The sequence below is a fragment of the Petaurus breviceps genome, unplaced genomic scaffold (assembly GCF_028583685.1).
Source record: "Petaurus breviceps papuanus isolate PSGF00001 unplaced genomic scaffold, PetGlider_PUasm1.0 90879, whole genome shotgun sequence".
Lineage (NCBI taxonomy): Eukaryota > Metazoa > Chordata > Mammalia > Diprotodontia > Petauridae > Petaurus > Petaurus breviceps.
The window spans coordinates 14477667-14500094 of NW_027187368.1; the positions used below are offsets into that span (position 1 = coordinate 14477667).

Below are 22428 nucleotides of genomic sequence, written 5' to 3' on the forward strand. Positions count from 1 at the left end.
TTTCATATTAAATCTTCTTTTTATGTTGTACTGTGTACATGGAAATGTTTTTTGTTTGTCTTTTTGTATTTAAGTTCAAAACGAATTAAAATTATAAAAGTAAAAAGTAAATTTGTGGAGCTGGTTTTTACAATTACCTTCAATTAAGTTTTTGATTGAACTTAAAATCATTATGACTTTCATGATACCTGATTTTTATTATTATCTAATACCAATAAACATTAAAAGAACTGGAAGGGATTTTATACCATCCATTCCAGAGCCTTCACTTGACAAATGAGGAAACTTAGGCCTAGGGAGGTTTAAGTGACTTGACCAGCACCACACAGTTTTCAAAGGTGAGATTTGAATCCAAGGCTTCTGATATCAGAGCAAGTGCTCTTCTTTTTTTTTCTGTACCAAACAGCAATTCTGGATTCTAGTCCTAGCTTTCCTTCTCGCTACTTTTATGATCTAAAATGAATCACTTAACTTCTTAGACCTCAGTTTCCTTACATGTAAACCTATGTTAGTTTTAATTGGTTACATGGCATAAATATGTTTCCCCACGTAACATTTGTCAGTACATTGAGAAATACAATCCATTGCACTGGCTTCATTTGATTGTGCTAAATTTCTTTGACAGGGAGTAATTGTTGTGAGATTCTTCTATGTCTTGCTTCTTACCTATCTGACTTGATAATGTGTTAGAGAATACCTTAGTGAATAAGATTTATATGGATTATATTCCCTTTTCATTCTTGTCTGTTACAGTGGGACATCTCCCTTGGCTTGCCTCAATGCTATGCTTCATTCCAATTCTCGAGGTGGTGAGGGACTCTTTTACAAACTTCCTGGACGAATAAGCCTTTTCACACTCAAGGTAAGTATTTAGTTACCTCTGGTCCTTTCGAATAGGTCATAGAATTTAATTATGTCAAATATGGAAATTTCTCACTCAATGTAAGTGGCCATAAACTTCTATGCAGAGAAATTTTTTTATAATGCAAATTTAACCACTCACTTTATTTAGCTATATAAAAAAAGTATATACTAAATAATACCTTTATGCAAGTCATAAAATTTACTAAAATAGACATTAAATATTGTATCGTGATAATGAACAGAATTATAAAATCAAAGGTAAAGTTAATGATAAAGTAGGCATAGTACTGTACAGTAAAGTTAACATAGGTGTACATGTATTGCCCCTTCCCCACCCACTGTACCTAGCCTATATCACTGATGGTTATGCTTGGTTGCATAACTTTTTTTTTTTCTTTTTGGAGGGCAATTGGGGTTAAGTAACTTGCCCAAGGTTACATGGCTAGTTTTTTTGTGTTTGGGTGTTAAGTGTCTGAGGCTGGAACCGAACTCAGGTCCTTCTGACTCTGGGCCAGCGCTTTACTCACTGCGCCACCCAGCTGCCTCCAGTTGCATAACTTTTTAGTGAAGTAATCTAGAGAAAGCTTTTTTTTTCATATCTGACAATAGCAAGTAATATTATGCTCAACTAGTCTTTGAACTTAAAAAAATCTTGAAATATTTGGATCCATCTTTTCAGTACAAGAAAATAATTCACTCGTATGATGAAATGATGCCAACTGTTTTGTTGTGAATCTTTTTAGTTCAACCTCAGTTTGAAAGCTTCCCTTTCTTCTTCTGCAGTCTTTGCAGCTAGCAGCTTAATCAGATCCTCATTCAGAATCCTCATTTGGATTTCTTTCAGAATTCTTCATGAAAGTTGAATTTGCGTAATGAGAATTTTACATACTATCTCCAATGCATATATCTATATTTATGTTTGCCTGTAGACATGTCAACTGGTTAAGAGCTGAAGTAATGAAAAATAAATACTTATATGAAGTAAAAGCCTTCATTGTGGAAAAGAATGATTGACGCTTAGTGTAGAAAATACATGAAATTCAAACATGGTTTTAGGAATTTATAAGTAGTGAGGAGTATCTAAGTTTATGTACTTACTGATTGATACTAGTAATCCATATTAGCTTTGTGACCGTATTTAAGTCACTTGATCCCTCTGGGACTCCATTTCCCCATTTGGAGGACTAGATGATTTCTTAGGTCCCATCCAAGTTGTACTTACCATTGTCTGATTATGTATCAAAAGCAGAACTCTGTTCATGCATACAAATGGTTACACTTCATAAATTTTGCAAATGGCCCCAATTAATCAACATGATCATCATCTTTCTAAACTTCATTTTTGTGATATTTGAGCAACTAGCATAATGGATAGAATTGAAAACAAAGGATTAGAAAAACCAAGTTTTTCATTCCACCTCAGGTACATGTCTCAGATTCTTTATTTGTAAAATGGGGGTAACATTAGCACATACTTCAAGAAGTTTTAGTCAATATCCCAGGGACATAATATATGGAAAACCTTTGCAAACCTTAAAGTATTGTATGAATATTAGTAATTGTTATTAGTGCATGAAAGATGAAAATGAGTTTAAGGGCACAATGCTAAAAAACGTTGTTGACACATAAATGAAAGATAGGATTCTAATGAAAATTATGGTACAGTCTTATCCATATTAAATGGTTGAAAAGTACATAAATACTGTTGTTACTAGGCTTTCTCCCTGCCCAGGCTGCACAAACTGTAGGCCTCAGAGTGGAGGCCATGGGTGAATGCAGTGACCCTTTTCTGATCCCAATTCCTATTGTACCAGAAGATACACCATAAATATGACACTTTACCTTGACAGAAATTTGAAGTTTGCTTGTGGGAGCAGGTGTCAAAAGGGTTTCAACTTATGACTTATGAAATGGTTCAGTTTTTTGAGTTCTCTAACTGTTTCTCATGAAGATATCTTGCAAAAGCTGTGTTATGCCTAAAATGTTCCTCATTATATTAGTGATGTTGGAAAAAATTTGAACTTTATTACAGCTGACTTTGCTTTGCATCAGTTCATGCAAGTCTTCTTAGGTTTCTCTGTATCTACTCCATTCATCATTTCTTACACTGTAATAATATTCTATTCTATTCGCATATCTTATATTTAAAACTTAATTCATATTTTTATGAATTAATAAACATGGACCTTTCCATATACAAAGAACAACATAAAGGGATTGTACAGCATAGCATTGTGAATTGTTACATAACACTTGCTTTTTAAAAGTGTAAGATATTCTATGGCAGTTGTAATACTGCCTTGCTTTATATCCCTTTCTGCTCTTTTCTCTTATTTCATTTATTTTTTCAGTAGGACTTAGCAACTTTCCTGTTTAAAAAATTTAATAGTATTTCATTTTTCCCCATTAACATGTCAAGACAATTTTTAGCATTCATTTGTTTTCAAGATTTTGAGTTACAAATTTTTCTCCCTCCCTTTCCTCCCCTCTTCTGAAAATGGCAGGCAGATTTGATATAGATTATACATGTGCTATCATGTAAAACATATTTCCATATTAGTCATGGTTGTGAAAGAAGAAAAAGATCAAAAGGAAAAAACCTCAAAAAAGAATAAAATGAAAAAATAAGCTTCAGTCTGCATTCAGAATCCATCAGTTCTTTGTCTGGATGTGGATAGACTTTTCCTTCATGAGTCCATTGTCCTTGTTTTGGATCACAGTGTTGCTGAGGATAGCTGAGTCATTCATAGTCGATCATTACATAATGTTGTTCATACTGTGTACAGTGTTTTGTTGGTTCTGCTCATTTCACTTTACATCAGTTCGTACAAGTGTTACCAGGTTTTTCCTGAAATCTTTCTGTTCATCATTTCTTATTGTGTAGTAGTATTCCATTACATTCATATACCACAGCTTGTTCATCCATTCCCCAATTGATGGTCATTCCCTCAATTTCCAATTTTTTGCCACCATGAAAAGGGCTGGGCTGATATAAATATTTTTGTGCATGTACGTCCTTTACCTTTTTTTATGATCTTTTTGGGATACAGATCTAGTAGTGGGGTTGTTGAATCAAAGGGTATGTACAATTTGGTTGCTCTGTGGGCATAGCTCCAAATTGCTCTCTATCTTCTGTTCATTGTAAAGCTCAATATTTTTTCTTTCTTTTTTAGCATTGTTTTCTTTCATTCCCATACTTCTCCCTAAATGCTTCCCTCTTTCTTGCAAAAAGCTCTTCTGTAAAAGATAAGAAGAGCGAAGCAAAACAAATCTTCACATTGGCTCTCAGAAAATGTATGTCTCTAGTATTTGCTACCTCTGCAAAGAATTGGGAAGCATGATTTGTTTTCATCCCTCTAGAACCTTGGTTGGTTGTTATATTGATCACAATTCATAATTTAATTCTGTTACAGTTTTACATTTGATAGTCATTTTATAAATTGTTTTTCTGGTTCTGCTCACCAGTTCATATACATCTAAGTTTCTTTGACTTTTATCAGATTCTGGTCCTAGTCCTACTTACTTAATCAATGTGTGAGTAATTATAGCAAAGTCACTTATCAGTTTCAATTGTAAAATTGAGATGAACCCTGCCGTACTTACCTTAAAGGATTGTTATGGGAATTTTTCATCTTTATTTTATGATTCAGTAATATTCTATGGTATTTATATACCATAATTTGTCCAGCCATTTTCCTGTTGATGAGTAATCACTTTGCTTCTGGTTCTTTGCTACAAAAAAAAATAGTGCTACAATTTTTTTTTTTGTACATATGGGTCATATCACTCTTTCTTTGGTATTTTGCCTCTTAGTGGTTTTTCTTTGTCAAAGAGTATATATATTTTTGTGGTTTCTTGGGGATTGCTTTCTAATGTGGTTGAACCTTTTCACCCATCACCCCACATAGACACCATGTGTACTTGTCCTTCCACATTCCCTCTTAACAATCATCATTTCCCTTTTTTTCTTTACCAATATAACAGAAATGAGATGGAACCTCAGAGTTGTTTTAATTTGCATTTTTCTTCTTAGTAACTTGTAGCATTTCAGTACGGTTGTTAGTAGCTTGGATTTATTCATTTCAGGATTGCCTGTTCAGATCATTTGACCATTTATCTAATAGTAATGGCTCTTGTTCTTATATTATAGTTCACTGAAGCAGTAAGCATTTAAGCTCTTACTATGTGCCAAGCACTGTGCTAAGGTCTGGGGATATAAAGAAAGGTAAAAGATAGTTTCCACTTTTAACTACCTAACAGTCTAATGATCTAGTTGTAGATGTAGTTGTCAGTTCCCTACATTATCTTGAATTTCTTTTATCAAAAATTTGTTGCAAAAAAGTTTTCCTTACCTATTACCCTTCTAATTCTAATTGCGTTGAGTTTGGTACAAACCTTTATGTAATCAGTTTTGTCCATTTTATCTTAATGATAATCTCTGTCCCTAAGTAGTCAAGAACTTTCCCTCTATGCATAGTTGTGAAATGTCTTTTATTATCCTCTATTAAATAAGACATTTTATCATAATTGATTCATTTAGATATTATTGTAGTGTGAGATAATGATCTAATCCTAATTTGTACCAGATTGTTTTCTCTTTAGTAGTCTTCTGTCCTTCAGTTTTTGGTAGACCAGCTCTGTGGTGTATTGGTTGAAGGACAACAAATACCTTTTATTAAGTACCTATTGTGTGTAGAATACTGGGATTAATTCTAAAGATATAAAAAATTTTGCCCTTAAGGAGTTTAGACTTCAGTTTGGGAAGGGGGGTTAGGAAGGAAATAAGATATCAACAAAAAAAGCTATAAAATACAATGATAAATAATAAATATGTTAGGGGAGGAGGTACAAATTATCTTTCTGAGGTCCGGAGGGGAAGTTTATACCCACTAAAAGAAAGTAAGGATCAAGAAAAGCAAGATTGTAATTTAGCAAGGTGTCATTAATTATACACTAAAGTGGCATTAATAATAACAGTATGGTTTTTTTATGGCTACTTATAGCCTTCAAAGTGTCTTCACATCAATGATCTCATCTAATCTTAATATTAGTTTTTTTCAGGTAGGCAAAGTAGTGTTTATCTCAGTTTTATGGTTGAAACTTCGGAAGTGCAGTGACTGCCAGTCACACATCTAGTAAGTGGTAGGGCTCAGTCTAGAATCCTAATCTTTTACCTTTTAATACCTACTGCTTTACTGCTGTACCTTCCAGTGTTGCATAATTTGTGGTTTTATTGTGACATTTATTGGCTCATAGTTGGGATGACAGTGTTTATGAGACAGCTGGGGGCAGCTGACTGGGCCTGGAGTCAGGAATACCTGAGTACAAATCCAGCTAAAGATACTTACTGTGTGACCTTGAGCAAGTCACTTAACCTCTGTTAACCATTTTCTCAACTATAAAATGGGATACTAATAGTCACTACCTCTCTGGGTTTTTGTCAGTATCAAATCAAATAATATTTGTAAATGCACTTAGCACAGTGTATGGCACATATGTTTTAAGTTTTCTTGGTTACCTTGGTAACAAGTAAATCTTCCTTCTTAAAATTAGTCTATTGTGAGATCTCTAAGCAGTTTAATCTGTAACCTGACATGTAATTCTGATTATGAATACATTAAAAAGTATAAATTTGGCTTATAGATAAGTGATCCATGGGGAGAGCGAGCTGCCCATTCTCCATAAATCAAAAGGGGAAATTGAGGGAATTAGGACAAGTGGTTAATTGTGGGAATTGAGTGAACTACATTGACTCCATCTTGTGACTCAATTCTGGAACTAGCTTAGTTACCTTTTTTTTTTGGAGGGGGAAGGCAGGGCAGTTGGGGTTAAGTGACTTGCCCAAGGTCACACAGCTAGTAAGTGTTAAGTGTCTGAGGTCGAATTTGAACTCAGGTCCACTTGACTTCAGGGCTGGTGTTCTATTCACTGTGCCACCTAGCTGCCCTGCTTAGTTCCTTTTCTATTCAGTTGTGGAAATTGGGAGAAAACCTTATTGTGTTGTTTGAACCCATTCCTGCATGGCTGGGAAGCTGGACCACCTCTATCTTCTAGAGACCCTTAACTAAAGACATGCTTGTACATCTCAAGCAGCCCTAAGTCTTACCTAAAAACCGGCTCAGCAGGGATTCAGTTATTGTTTGCAGGTTCCTTTGATTATTTACAGATGATTAGGGGGAGTAGGATGTATATTTTTCTAAAATCAGGGAATTGCACTTGTTTGCTTTCCTCTTCCCAACTTGGAAAGTCCCTAATCTTTCCTCCAATTAGAAATCAGATTACCTAATGTATGTTGGTTAATTATTTCCTTTTAATTAATTGACCTTACTTGATTAATTGTTTTTAATGTGTTAAAGTCTGTTTACCCCCGTGTTCAGGGTCCAGGCTTAAGCTGAGGAGGTCTGGGCCAGCTTTTTTGGCAGTTGCCATTCATTGCTAAATAAATTGAAATGCTCAGAAGATTGAACCTTTGTTTCTTCAGTCATTTCATCTTTCACCTGGCACAGTGCTATATAAATGCTTATTCCTTTCCCTATCCTAACATCACATAACTATAATTAATATTAGTAGCTTTCTTCTATTAAAAGTTCTATCTTTTTAAAAAATTGAATGTTATTTTTTTTAGTTTACATCATTCATTTCCACAAGATTTTGTGTTACATATTTTCTCCTCATCTTTTCCCTACCTACCACCTCAAAACATCGATCCCACTGTGTACCCCCTCCCCCAATCTGCTCTCTCCTATATCCTCCCCCAAATCCCCTCTGACTTTCTGGTAGGGCAAGATGGATCTCCATACTCCAGTGTCTGTACATCTTATTTCCCAGTTGCATGTAAAAAATAATAATAATATTAAAAAAAAAAAACATTTGATTTTAAAACTTTGAATTCCAGATTCTTTCCCTTCCTCCCTTGTCACCCACCCTTACTGGGAAGACAAGCAGTTCAATATAGGTTGTACATGTGTAGCTACATGAAACATTTCCATAGTGGATATATTGTGAAAGATTGACTATATTTCCCTCCAACCTATTCCCCCTCCCACTTGTTCTATGCTCTACTTTGACCCTGTCCCTTTTCAAAAGTGTGTGCTTCTAACTACCCTCCCCCCAACCTGCCCTCCCTTCCATCATCCCCCTTCTCATCCCCTTCCCCCCTACTCTCCTGTAGGGCAAGATACCCAATTTAATGTGTATGTCACTCCCTCCATAAGCCAAATTCAGTGAGAGTAAGGTTGACCCATTCCCTTTTGCTTTCCTATTCTTCCCCTCCATTGTAACAGTTTTCCCTTGCCTCTTGTATATGAGATAATTTACCCTATTTTGTCTGTCCCCATCTCCTCTCATTCATTATATTCCTCTCTCACCTCTCAATTTCACCTTTTAAGAATCATCCCTTCCTAGTCAACTGTATACCTCTACACATATATACACACTCACGTATGTATTCATATGCACATATACCCTCCTATATAGACATATATATGTATGTATGCATATATATACACACACATTTATATTCCCTTCATATATGCAGTGATTTCTATTCCTCCATCCTCATACTGAAAAAAGTTTCATAAGTTACAATTATCATTTTTCCATGTAGGCATGTAAATAGTTCAACTTTGATAAGTTCCTTATGATTTCTTTTCCCTGTTTACTGTCTCATACTTATTGTATTTGAATGTCAGATTTTCTATTCAACTCTGAATTTTTCATCAAGAATGCTTGAAAGTCCTCTATTTCATTGAAAGACCATATTTTCCCCTGAAACACATGATACTCAGTTTTTCTGGGTAGCTGATTCTTGGTTTTAATCCTAGCTGCTTTGATTTCCAGAATATCATATTCCAAGCCTTTGATCCCTTATGTAGCAAGCTGCTAGATCTTGTGTTATCCTGATTGTGTTTCCACAATATTCGAATTGTTTCTTCTTGGCTGCTTATAATATTTTCTCCTTGGTCTGGGAACTCTGGAACCTGGCTAAAATATTCCTAGGAGTTTTCTTTTTGGGATCTTTTGAGGTGATCAGTGAATTCTTTCAATTTCTATTTTGCCCTCTGGTTCTAAAACATCAGGGCAATTTTCCTTGAGAATTTCTTGAAGGATGATTTCTAGGTTCTTTTTTTGATCATGGCTTTCAGGTAGTCCAATAAATTTAAAATTATCTCTTCTGGACCTATTTTCCAGGTCAGTGAGATTTTTCATATTTCCCAATGAGATATTTCACATTGCCTTCTATTTTTCATTTGTTTGGATCTTTTTAATAGTTTGATTCCTCATAAAGTAATTAGCTTCCTTTGCTCCAATCTAATTCTGAAGGAATTATTCTCTTCAGTGAGCTTTTGAAATTCCTTTTCCATCAGGCAAATTCAGCTTTTTAAGGCATTCTTCTCCTCCTCATTGTCTTTTTGGGCCTCTTTTGCCATTTGAGCTAATCTATTTTTTAAGGTGTTATTTTCTTCAGTCAGGTTGTTGACTCTTTTCATGATTTTCTTCCATCATTCTCATTTCCCTTCCCAATTTTTCCTCCACTTCTCTTGATTTTCAAAATCCTTCTTAAGCTCCTCCATGGCCTGTAACCTATTCATATTTTTCTGGGAAGCCTTTTTTTTTTTTTTGCCTTTTGGAGGGCAATTGGGGTTAAGTAACTTGCCCAAGGTTACATGGCTAGTTTTTTTGTATGTGGGTGTTAAGTGTCTGAGGCCAGAACCGAACTTGGGTCCTCCCGACTCCGAGGCCAGCACTTTACTCACTGAGCCACCTATCTGCCCCTCTTGGAAGCTTTTGATGCAGGATTTCTGACTTCATTGCCTTCCCATTCCATGCTTTGATCATTTTTGTCACCAAAAAAAGAATCTAAAGTTAGATTGCTGTACTTGCTTTTCTTCCTTTGCTTGCTCATGGTGCCATTCATTTACTTGACTTTTGAGGTCTTTGCCACAGTAGAACTCTGCTTCCAGAGAGGAGAGCTTTGTCCCAAATCCCTGGGGTTTTTGCATTGCCGGGGCTGTTAGGAGGGCACCATCTCTACAGTTCTGGCTCATTGGTCATACATCTCAGGACCACCACCTAAGACCACGATCCAGATCTAGGCAGATTAAAGCAAGTGATTACCCTCCGAATGGTCCCTTGGCCCACTATGATCTGCAGGCTGGGATTTCTGAAGCAGCCATGTGGAGGCAGCTACATGACTGCCATGCTTCCGTTGCTTCTAGCTCCAGGGGCAGAGTCCGAATTATGCTCCCTGCATCCTCCCCAGTTCCAGCAGAGTTCTACACAGTACTTTTACTTTGTCTTTGGCGTTTATGGGTTGATATTTCTGGAAACTGCCACAGCTGCTGGTGATCCACTCTCCTGAGGTCTGCTCTAGCCGCTGCTAGTTGGGGCTTCCTGGGGCTAAAACTGTGGGCTCATGTGGGGCTGGGCCCAACATGAACCCTTCCTGTCCTGTCCGCCTTCCAGGCTTCCTTTAGTAGGAAGTTTGTTTCTCTCTGTCATTTTGTGGGTTCTGTAGCTCTAAAATTTGTTTAGAATCATATTTCATAGGTATTTGAGGTGATTATAGAGGGGGGAGCTCACGGAGTTTTCCTGCTTCTATGCTGCCATCTTGGCTCTGCCCTCTAAAAGTTGTATCTTAATTCAGACTTGAATGGTATGTTAAAACCACACTGTTTCACTGTCTCCCCAAACATATGCAGTGATTTATTTTGTTATTGATGGGAGGTGGATATGACAGATCACAGTTAACTTTGATTTAATTGGCCATGCCATCATGGTCTAACTTGTAGGATCTTTGTAATCTGGGTAACTAAACCTGACTAGTTCTTGTCAAAGTCCAAGCCAACTGATGATGTCAGATACTATTCCAAAATTTGTCTGTAGTAGAGACCATTAAAGTCACCTGTATTGTAGTAAGATCAGATAAGCTTTTACAAATATAGCCTATCTGAATTAAATTCATTTGTTTTCAGAAATGTTCATGGTTGACTATAGCGTGGTATATTGCACAGTAGTCTGAAATAACTAGTATATCTTGACTGAAATCCTATAGTATTTGCCTTAGATTTCTCATCTTTTCATTGTGATATGGTAATGGTAGCCTGTTTAAAATTCTGTGGCATTCAGTGTTTCCTGTGCTGAGGGAAAGCCTTATACAGATGACTTGGCAGCCCTTCACCTCCCTAGGATTTGGAAATTTCTGCTGTGCTATTGAGTTCAGAGTTTTCTTACTTCTTAGTACCTGATGGTCACTTATTTCCAAGTTGGAATTGTCTAATTATGTCAGGTTCTGTAGACACTTAAGACTTGACAAATACAGACTTGTCAGAAATGCAGTGATATCGCTGAAGTTTCCAGTAAGCTCCATGGAATTCATTCTGAATGATGGGGGTGGGGTTCTTGTGGGGATGTGCTGGTCATGTGTAATTCCATGAAATCTTCACTCCCTAGTTTTGTATCATCCTTCACAGCCATAGATGTGTGAGCCTTAGGATCCATCATTTGGTTAAAGCATATGTTACCTTATCTGTATACTGTGATATGGGCTTCTTTTGTTTGTACTAGCAGTTGTTTTAAGGTATGGTGTACATTTTTTGTTTGTATATAATAAACTTTTTTTTTTCTTTTTGGAGGGCAGGGCAGTTAGGGTTAAGTGACTTGTCCAAAGTCACACAGCTAGTAAGTGTTAAGTATCTGAGGATGGATTTGAACTCAGGTCCTCCTGACTCCAGGGCCGGTGCTCTAGCCGCCCCTAATTTTTTTTTGTACAATAAACTTAAAAAAAATTTTTTTTATCAGAACTGCTTTGATAAAGGTAATAATCCTGGTGATAGCAGCTAACTATGCCCAATAATGGAAGGCAGAAGATATTATAGATGATTCATGTTGGTATCTATAAGTGTGATTCCTGTAAGCTCTAGTAATTAGTATGATATGGTATAAAGAGAATCAAATTAGGAGTTGGAAATACTGGGTTCTAATCCATGATCTTCTACTTGCCATTTGTGTTATTAGAGCAAGTATTCTCTAAAACTCAGTCTTGCTAAAATGAAGAGATTGGGCTGGGAGATCTCTTAAGTTGTCATTTAGTTCTAAAATTCTGTCTTTATCTTGGTGACTTTACTGGTATGTATTCTTTAGGAACTGTTTAGATGTTAAACTGTAACAACTTTATATATAAATTTTATTGGTTGATGTTATCTATCTAAAATGGTGACGTAAAATTACCTCCAAGATTTTTTCAATTAATTAGACTTGGATGCTTTATAGAATAGAAAAACATAGCCCAGAATAAAAATGAAATGTTAGGATTGGAAGGAACCCTAGATTACAGAATGTTAGAACTGGAGGATACATTAGAGTTGATTTAGTCTAGCACTCTTATAGTACAGATAAGGAAACTGGGGTCTAGAGAGGAGAAATCTAGTAAGTGACAGAGATGAGACAAGCTACCAAGTTTTGTGACTTGGTTCTTTTGACTATACCTCTCTTAATAATCTCCCCAGAAGTACTGAATACTGCAATTAAAGTATGCCTCCCTTAACATTATAGTTTGCAAATAAATGTGAGGAATAAAACAGAAAAAGAGATGGAGGAAATAATTACTATTGCCTTTTTGTTGTTATTGACATAATCCCAATAAGAACATTCATGTTGCACTTCCACACTTACAGCACTTTTTAAGCTATTTATATTGCCACAAAATATTAAAATGGAAGAAGAGAAGAAGGAATAAAGTATGGAATTGCAACTGCTAAGATTGAAATCTACATCATATTGAAAAGTCACTATCAATTAAAAAGAAATGTGGTAGAAAGATGGTTGAGTCCTGGCTCTGCTATATATAGGTTTTATGATAACTATCATGTTAGTTCATCTTGTGGATAACCTCAGTTTATTTAGAAGTGGTGATGATATTTGTATTACCTTACAGGGAGGTTGAGTAGGGGGTGGGTGGCTAGAACTGGACAAAGGAGACAGGATATAAACTATTAGGTAAACAATTAAAAATTATTTCATTATTGAATGTAATACCAGAAGTCATGTGGTTGTGAGTTTTTTTTCCCATAGTTCACTAAAGTCTTAAATTTAGCTAATTTCCACTCTTACTCTTTTACACTAATTTTTTGTGGGGAGGGGCAGGGGAGAAAGTGCATGCTCTCTTTTTCTGTCCTCTTTCCTCTACCTTCCTTTCCCTGACATCTTATAAAACAAACATACAAACAAAAAAAAAAAACGCTCTTATTTGTAGTAACTTGCCATAAAACTGCTAACACTAGAAAACCATCTTCTCACTCCTGCCTCCTGAAGCTGTAATCTCTTTTTTCCTTATTTACTAAAGCAAGAAGAACTAAACCATTAGAAACTGTTTTCAAATGTAAGGTTCTTTTTTTTCCCCCAAGCAATTAGGGTTAAGTAACTTGCTCAAGGTTACATGGCCAGTTTTTTTGTGTGGGTGTTAAGTATCTGAGGCCAGAATTGATCCTGGGTCCTCCCGACTCCGGGCTGATGCTCTTACTGACTGCCACCTAGCTACCCCTGTAAGGTTCTTTTTAAAACCTTACTTTTTAATTACTAACCAGTGTTTTCCTTCTGCTGAGAGAATTGAACATCGTGATTGCTTCTTCAGAATCGTAATTTCTATTTGGGTGGAAAATTGCTTTTTCCTTTTTTGGAGGGGGAAGGCAAAGCAGTTGGGGTTAAGTAACTTGCCCAAGGTCACACAGTATGTCAAATGTCTGAGGCTGAATTTGAACTCAGGTCCTCTTTACTCCAGGGCTGGTGCTCTATTTACTTCACCACCTAGTTGCCCCATATATTGCACTTGAATCCGACATTTGACATAGTATATCTTCTATGGTCTGTTATAACAGCTAACAAGTAGTCTGATTTTTGATATATAGTAGGAAGACCATCTTTTTCTGATTTTGTCTTTATTTTCTATGCTTTTACATCACAGTATTAACATTTTCCATTTCTGTAGTTCTTAAAGTGCTTTCCTCACAACACCCTATCTGGGTGGCAGGTAATGTGAAGTTTGTAAAGTACAGCAGTATAGTGGGAAGTGTCAATTTTGGGTTTAAGAAAGACCTGGATAAGAATCCTGCTTCCGACGCTTACATGTGACCTTATATAACTCATTTAATCTCAGATCTCAGTTTGTTCATCTGTCTGGAGATAATAGTTCTTCTGTTGCCATCAGAGTACTTGGCATTTTCAAATAGTTCAGCATCAGAAACTTATATCATTTTATCAGTAGAATTGATATTAAAGAAAAGGCATTAATATCTGCTTTGCTACCTAAGGACCTTGGAACTTTTCCAGATTTGATTAATAGCTGAAACCTTCATACTTTGTTGTTTTCCTCATTGGAATGTGAGCTTCTTGACAGTAGGGACTGCTTAGTTTTCTGTTGGTATCCTCTTAGTACAGTGTTTTGCACGTAGTAGGTACTTAATACTTTAAAAAAAATATTACTTTTAGTTTACAATATTCAGTTCCACAAGCTTTTGAGTTCCAAATTTTCTCCCCCTCCTACCTCCCCCCCATTGCAGCATGCAGTCAAATATAGGATCTACAGATGCCTCCACGTTAAACACTAGTCAAGTTTTAAAGAAGGATTATAACCAATGGAGTGAACAATGAGAAAGAAAAAAACAAAAAAGAGCAAGTAATTTGCTTTAATTGGCATTCAGACTCCATAAATCTTTCTCTGGATGCAGATAGCCTTTTCCATCATGAGTGCTTTGGAGTTGTCTTACAGTCTTGCATTGCTGAGATGAGCCCAATCTATCAAAGTCAGTCATCATACATACGATGTGTCTGTAATTGTGTACGATGTTCTGGGTGCTTTTTTTTTAAGTAAATTTTTATTACGTTTAGTTTTACATCACATTTCCTAGTGCATCTCGATTCCTTTTCTGTGAGAGCTTATAACAAAGAGTAAGAAAGGGAAAAAAAAGAACAAGCAGTCCAACAAAATTATTTTTCAACACGTTGAAAAAAATCTGATGTTACCCTTCAGTGTTGCACACCTATACTCCTTTACTTTGCAAAGAAGAGAGAGGAAGGTATCTTTTTATATTTCTTCTTTGGGGCCAAGCTTAGTCATTATGATTTTGTAGCATTTAGTTCTAATTGTCTTGTTGTTGTTTCCACCTACACTGTTGTAGTCATTATGTATATTCCTGAATCTGTGTTTATTTCACTTTGCATTAGTTCATATGTCTTTCCATGCTTTTCTATATTAATCATTAATCTGTTTCTTATTTTTAAAATTTTATTGATATCTTGTGGTTTTGTATCACCTAAATTTCCCTTGTAGCTTTCCTGTTTCTTCTCCTGAAGTAATACTGGGTATTCTCTCTTTTTTTTTTTCCCTTTTTGGAGGGGGAAAGGCAGGGCAATTGGGGTTAAGTGACTTGCCCAAGGCCACAAAGCTAGTAAGTTTCTGAGGCTGGATTTGAACTCAGGTCCTCCTCACTCCAGGGCTGGTTTCGCAGTGGTATCTACTGCCCCAACTAGCTGCCCCTGAGACTGGGTATTCTTTAATGCAGTAACACCTCAGGGTTCCCAGTACTATTTGTCAAGGAAGCTTTAACCTGCTTCATTTTTCCAACCTAGGTCACTTCTCTCCTTAGCTAGCCTAGTAACCTTCTACTAGACTGATTCACTTTAACCTTACTGCAGCTTAGAACTTCCAAACTCAAGTAATCTACAAGCCACAGTCTTCCCAGTATCAAGGACTACAATTGTGTGTTAATCACAAAAAAATTTTTTTAGAGGGGAAAAAAAGCAAAATTGATCAATAATCTGACAATATATGCAATGTTCCACATTTCTGGACCCCTCGTGGAGGGGGGGGGAGGGTCCTCTCAGGCAATTTCCCTTGAGCCTAAAATAATGGTAATAGGATAATGGTTAGATACTTTGATCATAAAATGGGTTGAAAGTTGCTGCCTCTTTTGTCTTTTTTTTATTGCAGTGGCAGTAGGAGTGAATATATAGTAAGTAGCTATAGTTTTTTACACTTATGATCATTAGGTGATTTAAGCTGGTGGGGGGAGGGATTGGTGATGGGTGGGGTGATTTGCATCCCTTTCAGGAACTATGCTTGCAGGAATTTGACATTTTAGATAGATTCGTGAATGACTGTGTTTGGGAGACAGAGATTTTGTGGTGACTTTTTCTCTAAGAAAAATTGTCTACAGCTGATTAAATCTTAGAGGCATTAACAAATGGAGATTTGTGATCTAAAGTTAGAAAGAGATTTTTGGGTAGTGAAATGTCTTCAATTTCATGTTCAGTATTCTGAGCGTGGCTTAAACTCTCCCCAGATCCTGGAGGAAAGGAATGAGGACCAAAAAATATGTTTTTTCTATCCAGTAGAATCCTACCTCTTATGAGTTAACACACTTTGAAATGTGCACCTGGAATTAAGGAGTGCCAGCTAATGCTTTTGTTTGAGTATTCATTCTGTTGGGAGACTACATGAATTCCTGCCAGTTTTTGTTAATTGTGTCAAGCTGTTTACAGTAGAAAAGGGTGTAGAAAGAGAATTTGTTTTAACCCTATATGGAAGGTTTCTGATGGGTTTCTCTTGTCATGGGGCTGTATTGGTTTAATGTAGTGTGAAAATTCGGAGGGAGGTGGTGGAAGAAGGTAAAGAAGAACTCAGAAACCTCAAAGTTTTGAATGTTATTTGATCAGCAAAAATAAGTATTTAATAGTATAGTGAAACCTGATTGCTTTGAAATGCAATGAAAATGTATCTTTGATTGAACTAGGGTAGCATTTTCTGGTATTTTTATTCAAGATTAAGAGGATGTCTAATCAGCTGGAGGAATAGCTGTTGTGTTTGAATTTTGGAAAGAATGTTATCTGCTTAATGAGGTTCAACTGTATTCATGTTTCTGATGATGTGATAACAAAATAGTAATCCTTTCCCCCCATGAAATGGGGGGTGGGAAAAGTGGGAAATAAGGTTTTGAAGCTAAGTGAATCAGTCACTAAACATTGATTAAGTCCATAGAGCATTGGGCCTGAAGTCAGAAGGACTTACCTTGAGTTCAAATCTGGCTTCAAATACTTAAGCTCTATGACTCAGGGCAAGTCACTTAACTCTTTTTGCCTCAGTTTCCTCATCTGTAAAATGAACTGGAGAAGGAAATGGCAGACCACTCTATTGTCTTTGCCAAGAAAACCCTAGATGGGATCACAAAGAGTTGGACACAACTAAAAACAATTGAGCAACAACAGAAATGTTCAGGCTCTGTGCTAAATGCTAGAGATACAAAGAAAGGCAAAAGATAGGTCAGGGGAGTAAACAGGCAGTTTTCAGACAAAGAAATCAAAACTATTTATAGTCTTATGGAAAAAATGCTCTAAATCACTTTTTATTAGAGAAATGCAAATTAAAACAACTCTGAGGTTGTTTTAGCCTGTCAGATTGGCTAATATGACAAAGAAGGGAAATGTTGGATGTTGGAGTGTATATGGGAAAACTGGCAAACTAATGTACTTTTGGTAGAATTGTGAAGTGATCCAGCCATTCTGGAGAATGATTTGGAACTATGCCCAAAGGACTATAAAATTCTGCATACCTTTTGATTCAGCAGCACCACTGCTAGGTCTGTATCCCAAAGGTATTAAAAAAAGGGGGGGGGGTGCATATTTGTACAAGAATATTTATAGCAGCTCTTTTTGTGGTGGCTAAGAATTAATTGTAAAGCAGAGGGATGCTCATCAGTTGGGGAATGGCTAAACAAGCTGTGGTAAATATATAATTGTGAAGCAGTATTATGCTATAAGAAATGACAAACAGGATAATTTCAGAAAAACGTGGAAAGACTTACATGAACATCTGATGCAAAGTGAAGTGAGCAGAACCAGGAGAACATATAATTGGGGGAGGGGGAATTATATATATATTTGCTTTTTGGAGGGCAGTTGGGGTTAAGTAACTTGCCCAAAGTCACACAGCTAGTAAGTGTGTCAAGTGTCTGAGGCCAGAACTGAACTCAGGTCCTCCTGACTCCAGGGCCGGTGTTCCACTTACTGTGCCACCTAGCTGTCCCGGAATTACATTTTTTAAAAAGGCAAAAGATAGTCCTTGTCTCTCAAGGAGCTCACACTCTTAATAGATGAAAGACAGCACTTAAAAAAGTGGGAGGGGTAGGCAAAGAAAGAGCAAACCAGTGCAGAGGCTCTGAGTTGCCACTGGGAGAGAAATGATGAGATGGCTGCTGGGAGGGCCCTTCCTTAAATGGAGGTTACCAGAGAGACTCTCCTCTGTCCACCCTTTGCCCACTCCAGTGCTGAGTTAGGTGAGTGTCAGATAGAAACTTGAAGGAAGATGAGTTTCTGGAAACAGTGATGAAATCCAGAAGAGAGGCCAGGTGGGAATAGCCTTCTTTTATATTGTGCTTAGTGGTTTATAAAATTATTTTCTTAAAACCTTGGAGGAGAGTAGTTTGTGCAAGTATTTCAGTTTTTCAGATGAGGAAACAGGTTCAGAAAGGATAAGTTACTGATTCACGGTCAGGGAACTAGAAGGTGTCTGAGTCAGGAACCCAAGACTTCTGACTCTCTTCTAGTGGAAGGATTTTTAAAAAGTGTTTACTATCTAGTGTACTTGTTAGTTATATGTTAATTACTTTCCCATTTTAAAAGGCAGATTAGAGTATCGATAGGATACAAGATCTGGTTCAAGAGCTAGAGTCTAGTCCAACTTCTCTCACTTACTGTTTCTGTGACTATAGGCAGCACACCCTCTCTGACCTCAGTTTTCTTTACTCTAAAATGGAGATATGAATGTATATGCCCTAACTCACAGGGCTGAGAGAATAAACGAGATGATAAAAAAAGAACTGTTTGACTATAAAATACTGAATGTAAACCATTGTATGGTTGGTGTGATATACTTGATTGACAGCTATTTATCAGATTTGTGTGGTAGAATTATTTAAGGCACCCTAATCTGCTTGAGTGCTTAGGAAACCAGATTAAAATGTAATTGAAATATTTAACAATGTAATTAAAATACAATAAGACATAGATAATGTTAATATGTAGTTTTTCTAAGTCAGTATGCAGCCAGCAGGGATCCTATATTTGTTTTAGTTTGAGTTTGACACTTTTCATTTTGAGTATATGCTGTGGCAGCTTCATAATGTACTTTCACATTCCCATTATTTTGGGGAATAAGACTATGGGTCTCTTAATAGGTTTTCCTACTAAATGTTATATTAACAAAGGATGAATATTAGAATGGTGGATCTATAAGAAGAATTTCAGCAGTACTAAAGCTTAGTTGAACTGTGACTGAAGAATTTTAAGGAAAAGAGCACAGTATCAGAGGAAAAGGATAGGTGAATGATTACGATGACAAAGAAAAGTCAGAACTACTTCATCTCTTCTGTTTTCTCTGCCAAGAACACTCTTGTATATTTTGGCTTTTTTCTTACTTAAAGAAAAGTTATTGATAAACATAAAGATTGAAACCAAAAAGTACATGTACTCAAAACAAGTTAAGGCAGATGACACAAAATAGAGTGTGGAACAATATACTTTTTGTACTGTACCAAATTGGAAAACTCTTTGCTCTAAGAAGACAGAACTTAAAACTTTCCATGGTATTGTAATCTGAAGGTTTTACAACATTTTCCTTTATGTGTATGCTTTTGTATCTGCTTCTTCACTCTAAATCACTTCATTCAGGGTTTTCCTGTTTCTTAGAATTATTTAAATTGTTCTTCATAACAGGAATGGTTTTTGGCCTGGAAAAGATGGGGGAAAAAGAGATACGAATGTTCAGGGAGGTAGTAAGAGCTTATAACTTCCTTTGAGTTTCAGGCCACTTGGCATAGATGAACTACATACTAGCTTACTGAAAAACTGACAGATTTAATTGTTGAGCGACTGTCAGTACTCTTTGAAAGATTGTAGAAGACAAGAGAATGGCCATAGTAGTAGAGAAATGCAAATATTCTAATTGTATTTTTTAGAAAATTATTGGTATACTTTGTTTTGATAGTACCTTGATTTCCATTTATGTCCTTCCCCTGTCTCCTCCCTTACTCAGAGAGCCATTCCCTATAACAAAAATAAAAAGGAGGAGGGTACAAAGCAGCTTACCCAAACTAATCAGCACAATCCTCCTTGTTTAACAGTATTTGAATTGCTTTGTATCCATCTCTGCAAAGGTAGAGAGGTACATTTTTTCTCTTCTTTGGTACTAAGCTTGGTAATTAAAAATTATTCATTGCTCAGTTTTGTTTTAGTTACTTTGTTATAGTTATTGTATATATTATTTTCCTGGTTCTGCTTACTTCCTTTTCCATCATTTCATGTAAATCTCCTCATGCTTCTACCTGTATTTTAATTTGTAACTCAATAATATTTTATTGCAGTCATGTACCAAAGGTTCTTTAAGTCATTTACATATTGATAGGCATCTACTTTGTTTTCAATTCTGTGAGTGAGTGAATGAGTATTAGTATCTGCCAAGCACTGTACTAAGCTCTGTGTATATAAATAAAGAAAAATGAGACAGTTTCTATTCTCAAGGCAAATAGAAGGGACTGGACATCCAATGGGATGGTGGTCTCACCAGAAGGTTTGAAGCTGCTAACTTCCAGAATATCCAACTGGTAGAAATACTATGAGTTATTAGGGAAAGGAAATTTCTACTGTCAGTCCTTCCAGTCCATCTTTAAGGGGGTGGGGAACCTGGGGACAGTCTTTTTGCTACTTCAGAAAGTGCTACTGTAAATAATTTTTTAAAAAGACTGTGGACTCAGCAAGATATAATCAAGAAGGTTTTCAGAATGGTTAAAAGTTCCAGGAGGTAAGTTTTCTGAGTACAGACCCAGTTCCCTTTTTGTATCCCCAGTACTTAGCCCAGTATCTGGCATGTAATAGATAAGCAAATACTTGTTGAATTGAATTGAATTGAATGAATGAATGAATGAGTGAATGAATGAGAGAGAACATCTAATTAGGTAAGGCAGATAGAGATCACAAAACCATTTCATCATGACTTCCTTCCAAACAAATCTAATTTCCTTTTTTTGGACAGGCTTATTAGACCGGCAGGTAAGTGTCAATGTTAGTTTGGGCAGAAGTCTCTAGTCCCCTAGGGATTTGTGCTAGACTCTCTGCTTTTTAACATGTTTATTAGTGTTTTGAACTAAGAAAGAGATGGCTTTCTTGCCAAATTTGTTGATAAGACAAATCAAACAGGAATGACCAGCATTCTAGATGATAGTATAAAATTCCCAAAAGATCTGATTAGGCTTAAGCATTGGACTGAATCAAATAAAATGACATTTACTAGCATAGACATAAAGTTTTATCCTTGATTTAAAAAAAACCCCAGAAGTATAAGATAAAAGAGATGTTGGTATGATAATAGTTCATATGAAAATTATCTGGGTAGTATAGTATATCTATATATTAGAATCAGGGCTGCCTTTGGGTTTTTTAAAACATTTTTTTCTTTTCTTTCTCATGTTAGATTAAGTTTTATTTCCAGTTTCAAATTCCATCCTTCCCTCTCTACCCAGTGAGAAAGCAAGAAAAACAGAACCCATTACAAATAAGTATACATGTGCAAAATATATTTCTTCATTAGTCATGTAAAAAAAAACCCCAAGAAAGTAAGAGAAGGAAATATACTTCAGTCTGCTTCTTGAGTCCATCAGTTCTCTTTCTGGAGGTAGAGAGCTTATTTTATCACAAGTCCTTTGAAATTGTGGTTAATCATTGTATTGATCAGTTACTATGTCTTTAAGTTGATTATTTTTATGATATTGTTGTTTCCATATAAACTGTTCTGCTTTTGTTATCTCTGCTTTCTATATGTCAGTTCATATAGGTCTCAAGATTTTATGAAACCATCCTATTCATTATTTCCTGCAGCTCAATAGTGTTCCATCACATTCATATACCAAAACTTGTTTAGCCATTCGCTAATTGATGAACATTCCCCTCAGTTTCCAATTCTTTACTACTGCAAAAATATTTACTATAAATATTTTTTTTGTACATATGGGTCCTTTTTCTTTTTGTTTGAGCTCTTTGAGGGTATAGAAGTAGCAGTGTCACTGGGTCAAAGGGCACCCATGATTTAAAAGCTTCTTGATGGTAATTCCAAATTGCTTTCTAGAATGGTTGTACCAGTTCACAGCTTTACTAACAATACATTACTAAGCCTGTTTTCCTACACCTCCACCAATATTTGTCATTTTTCTTTTTTGTCATCTTAGCCAATCTGATGGGTGTGAGGTGATACCTTAGATTGTTTTCATTTGAATTTCGTTCTTGAGGGTTTTCTAAGTTGACCATGAGGGGCAGTTATAAGGAGGACCTGAGTTCAAATTCAGCCTTAGACACTTGACACACTTACTGGCTGTGTGATCTTGGGCAAGTCACTTAACCCCAATTGCCTTGTCTTCTCCCCTCCAAAAAAGAGAAAAAAGACCCAGTAAACTAGTTGACCATCATGTCATGTGCAAAGAATGACAGTTTTGTTTTCCTCACTTAGCCTATGCTTATACCTTC

General features: G+C 36.2%; 1 protein-coding gene across 2 annotated transcripts in view; it reads left to right on the plus strand.

Moving 5' to 3' along the window:
* ASXL1 (ASXL transcriptional regulator 1) overlaps positions 1–22428 on the plus strand; it is a 70297-nt gene that overhangs the window by 18031 nt on the left and 29838 nt on the right. For both annotated transcript variants that reach the window (XM_069073936.1, XM_069073937.1), the window contains exon 3: positions 754–862. In XM_069073936.1, the coding sequence (XP_068930037.1) occupies positions 754–862 (109 nt within the window). The remainder of the gene's footprint in view (positions 1–753; positions 863–22428) is intronic.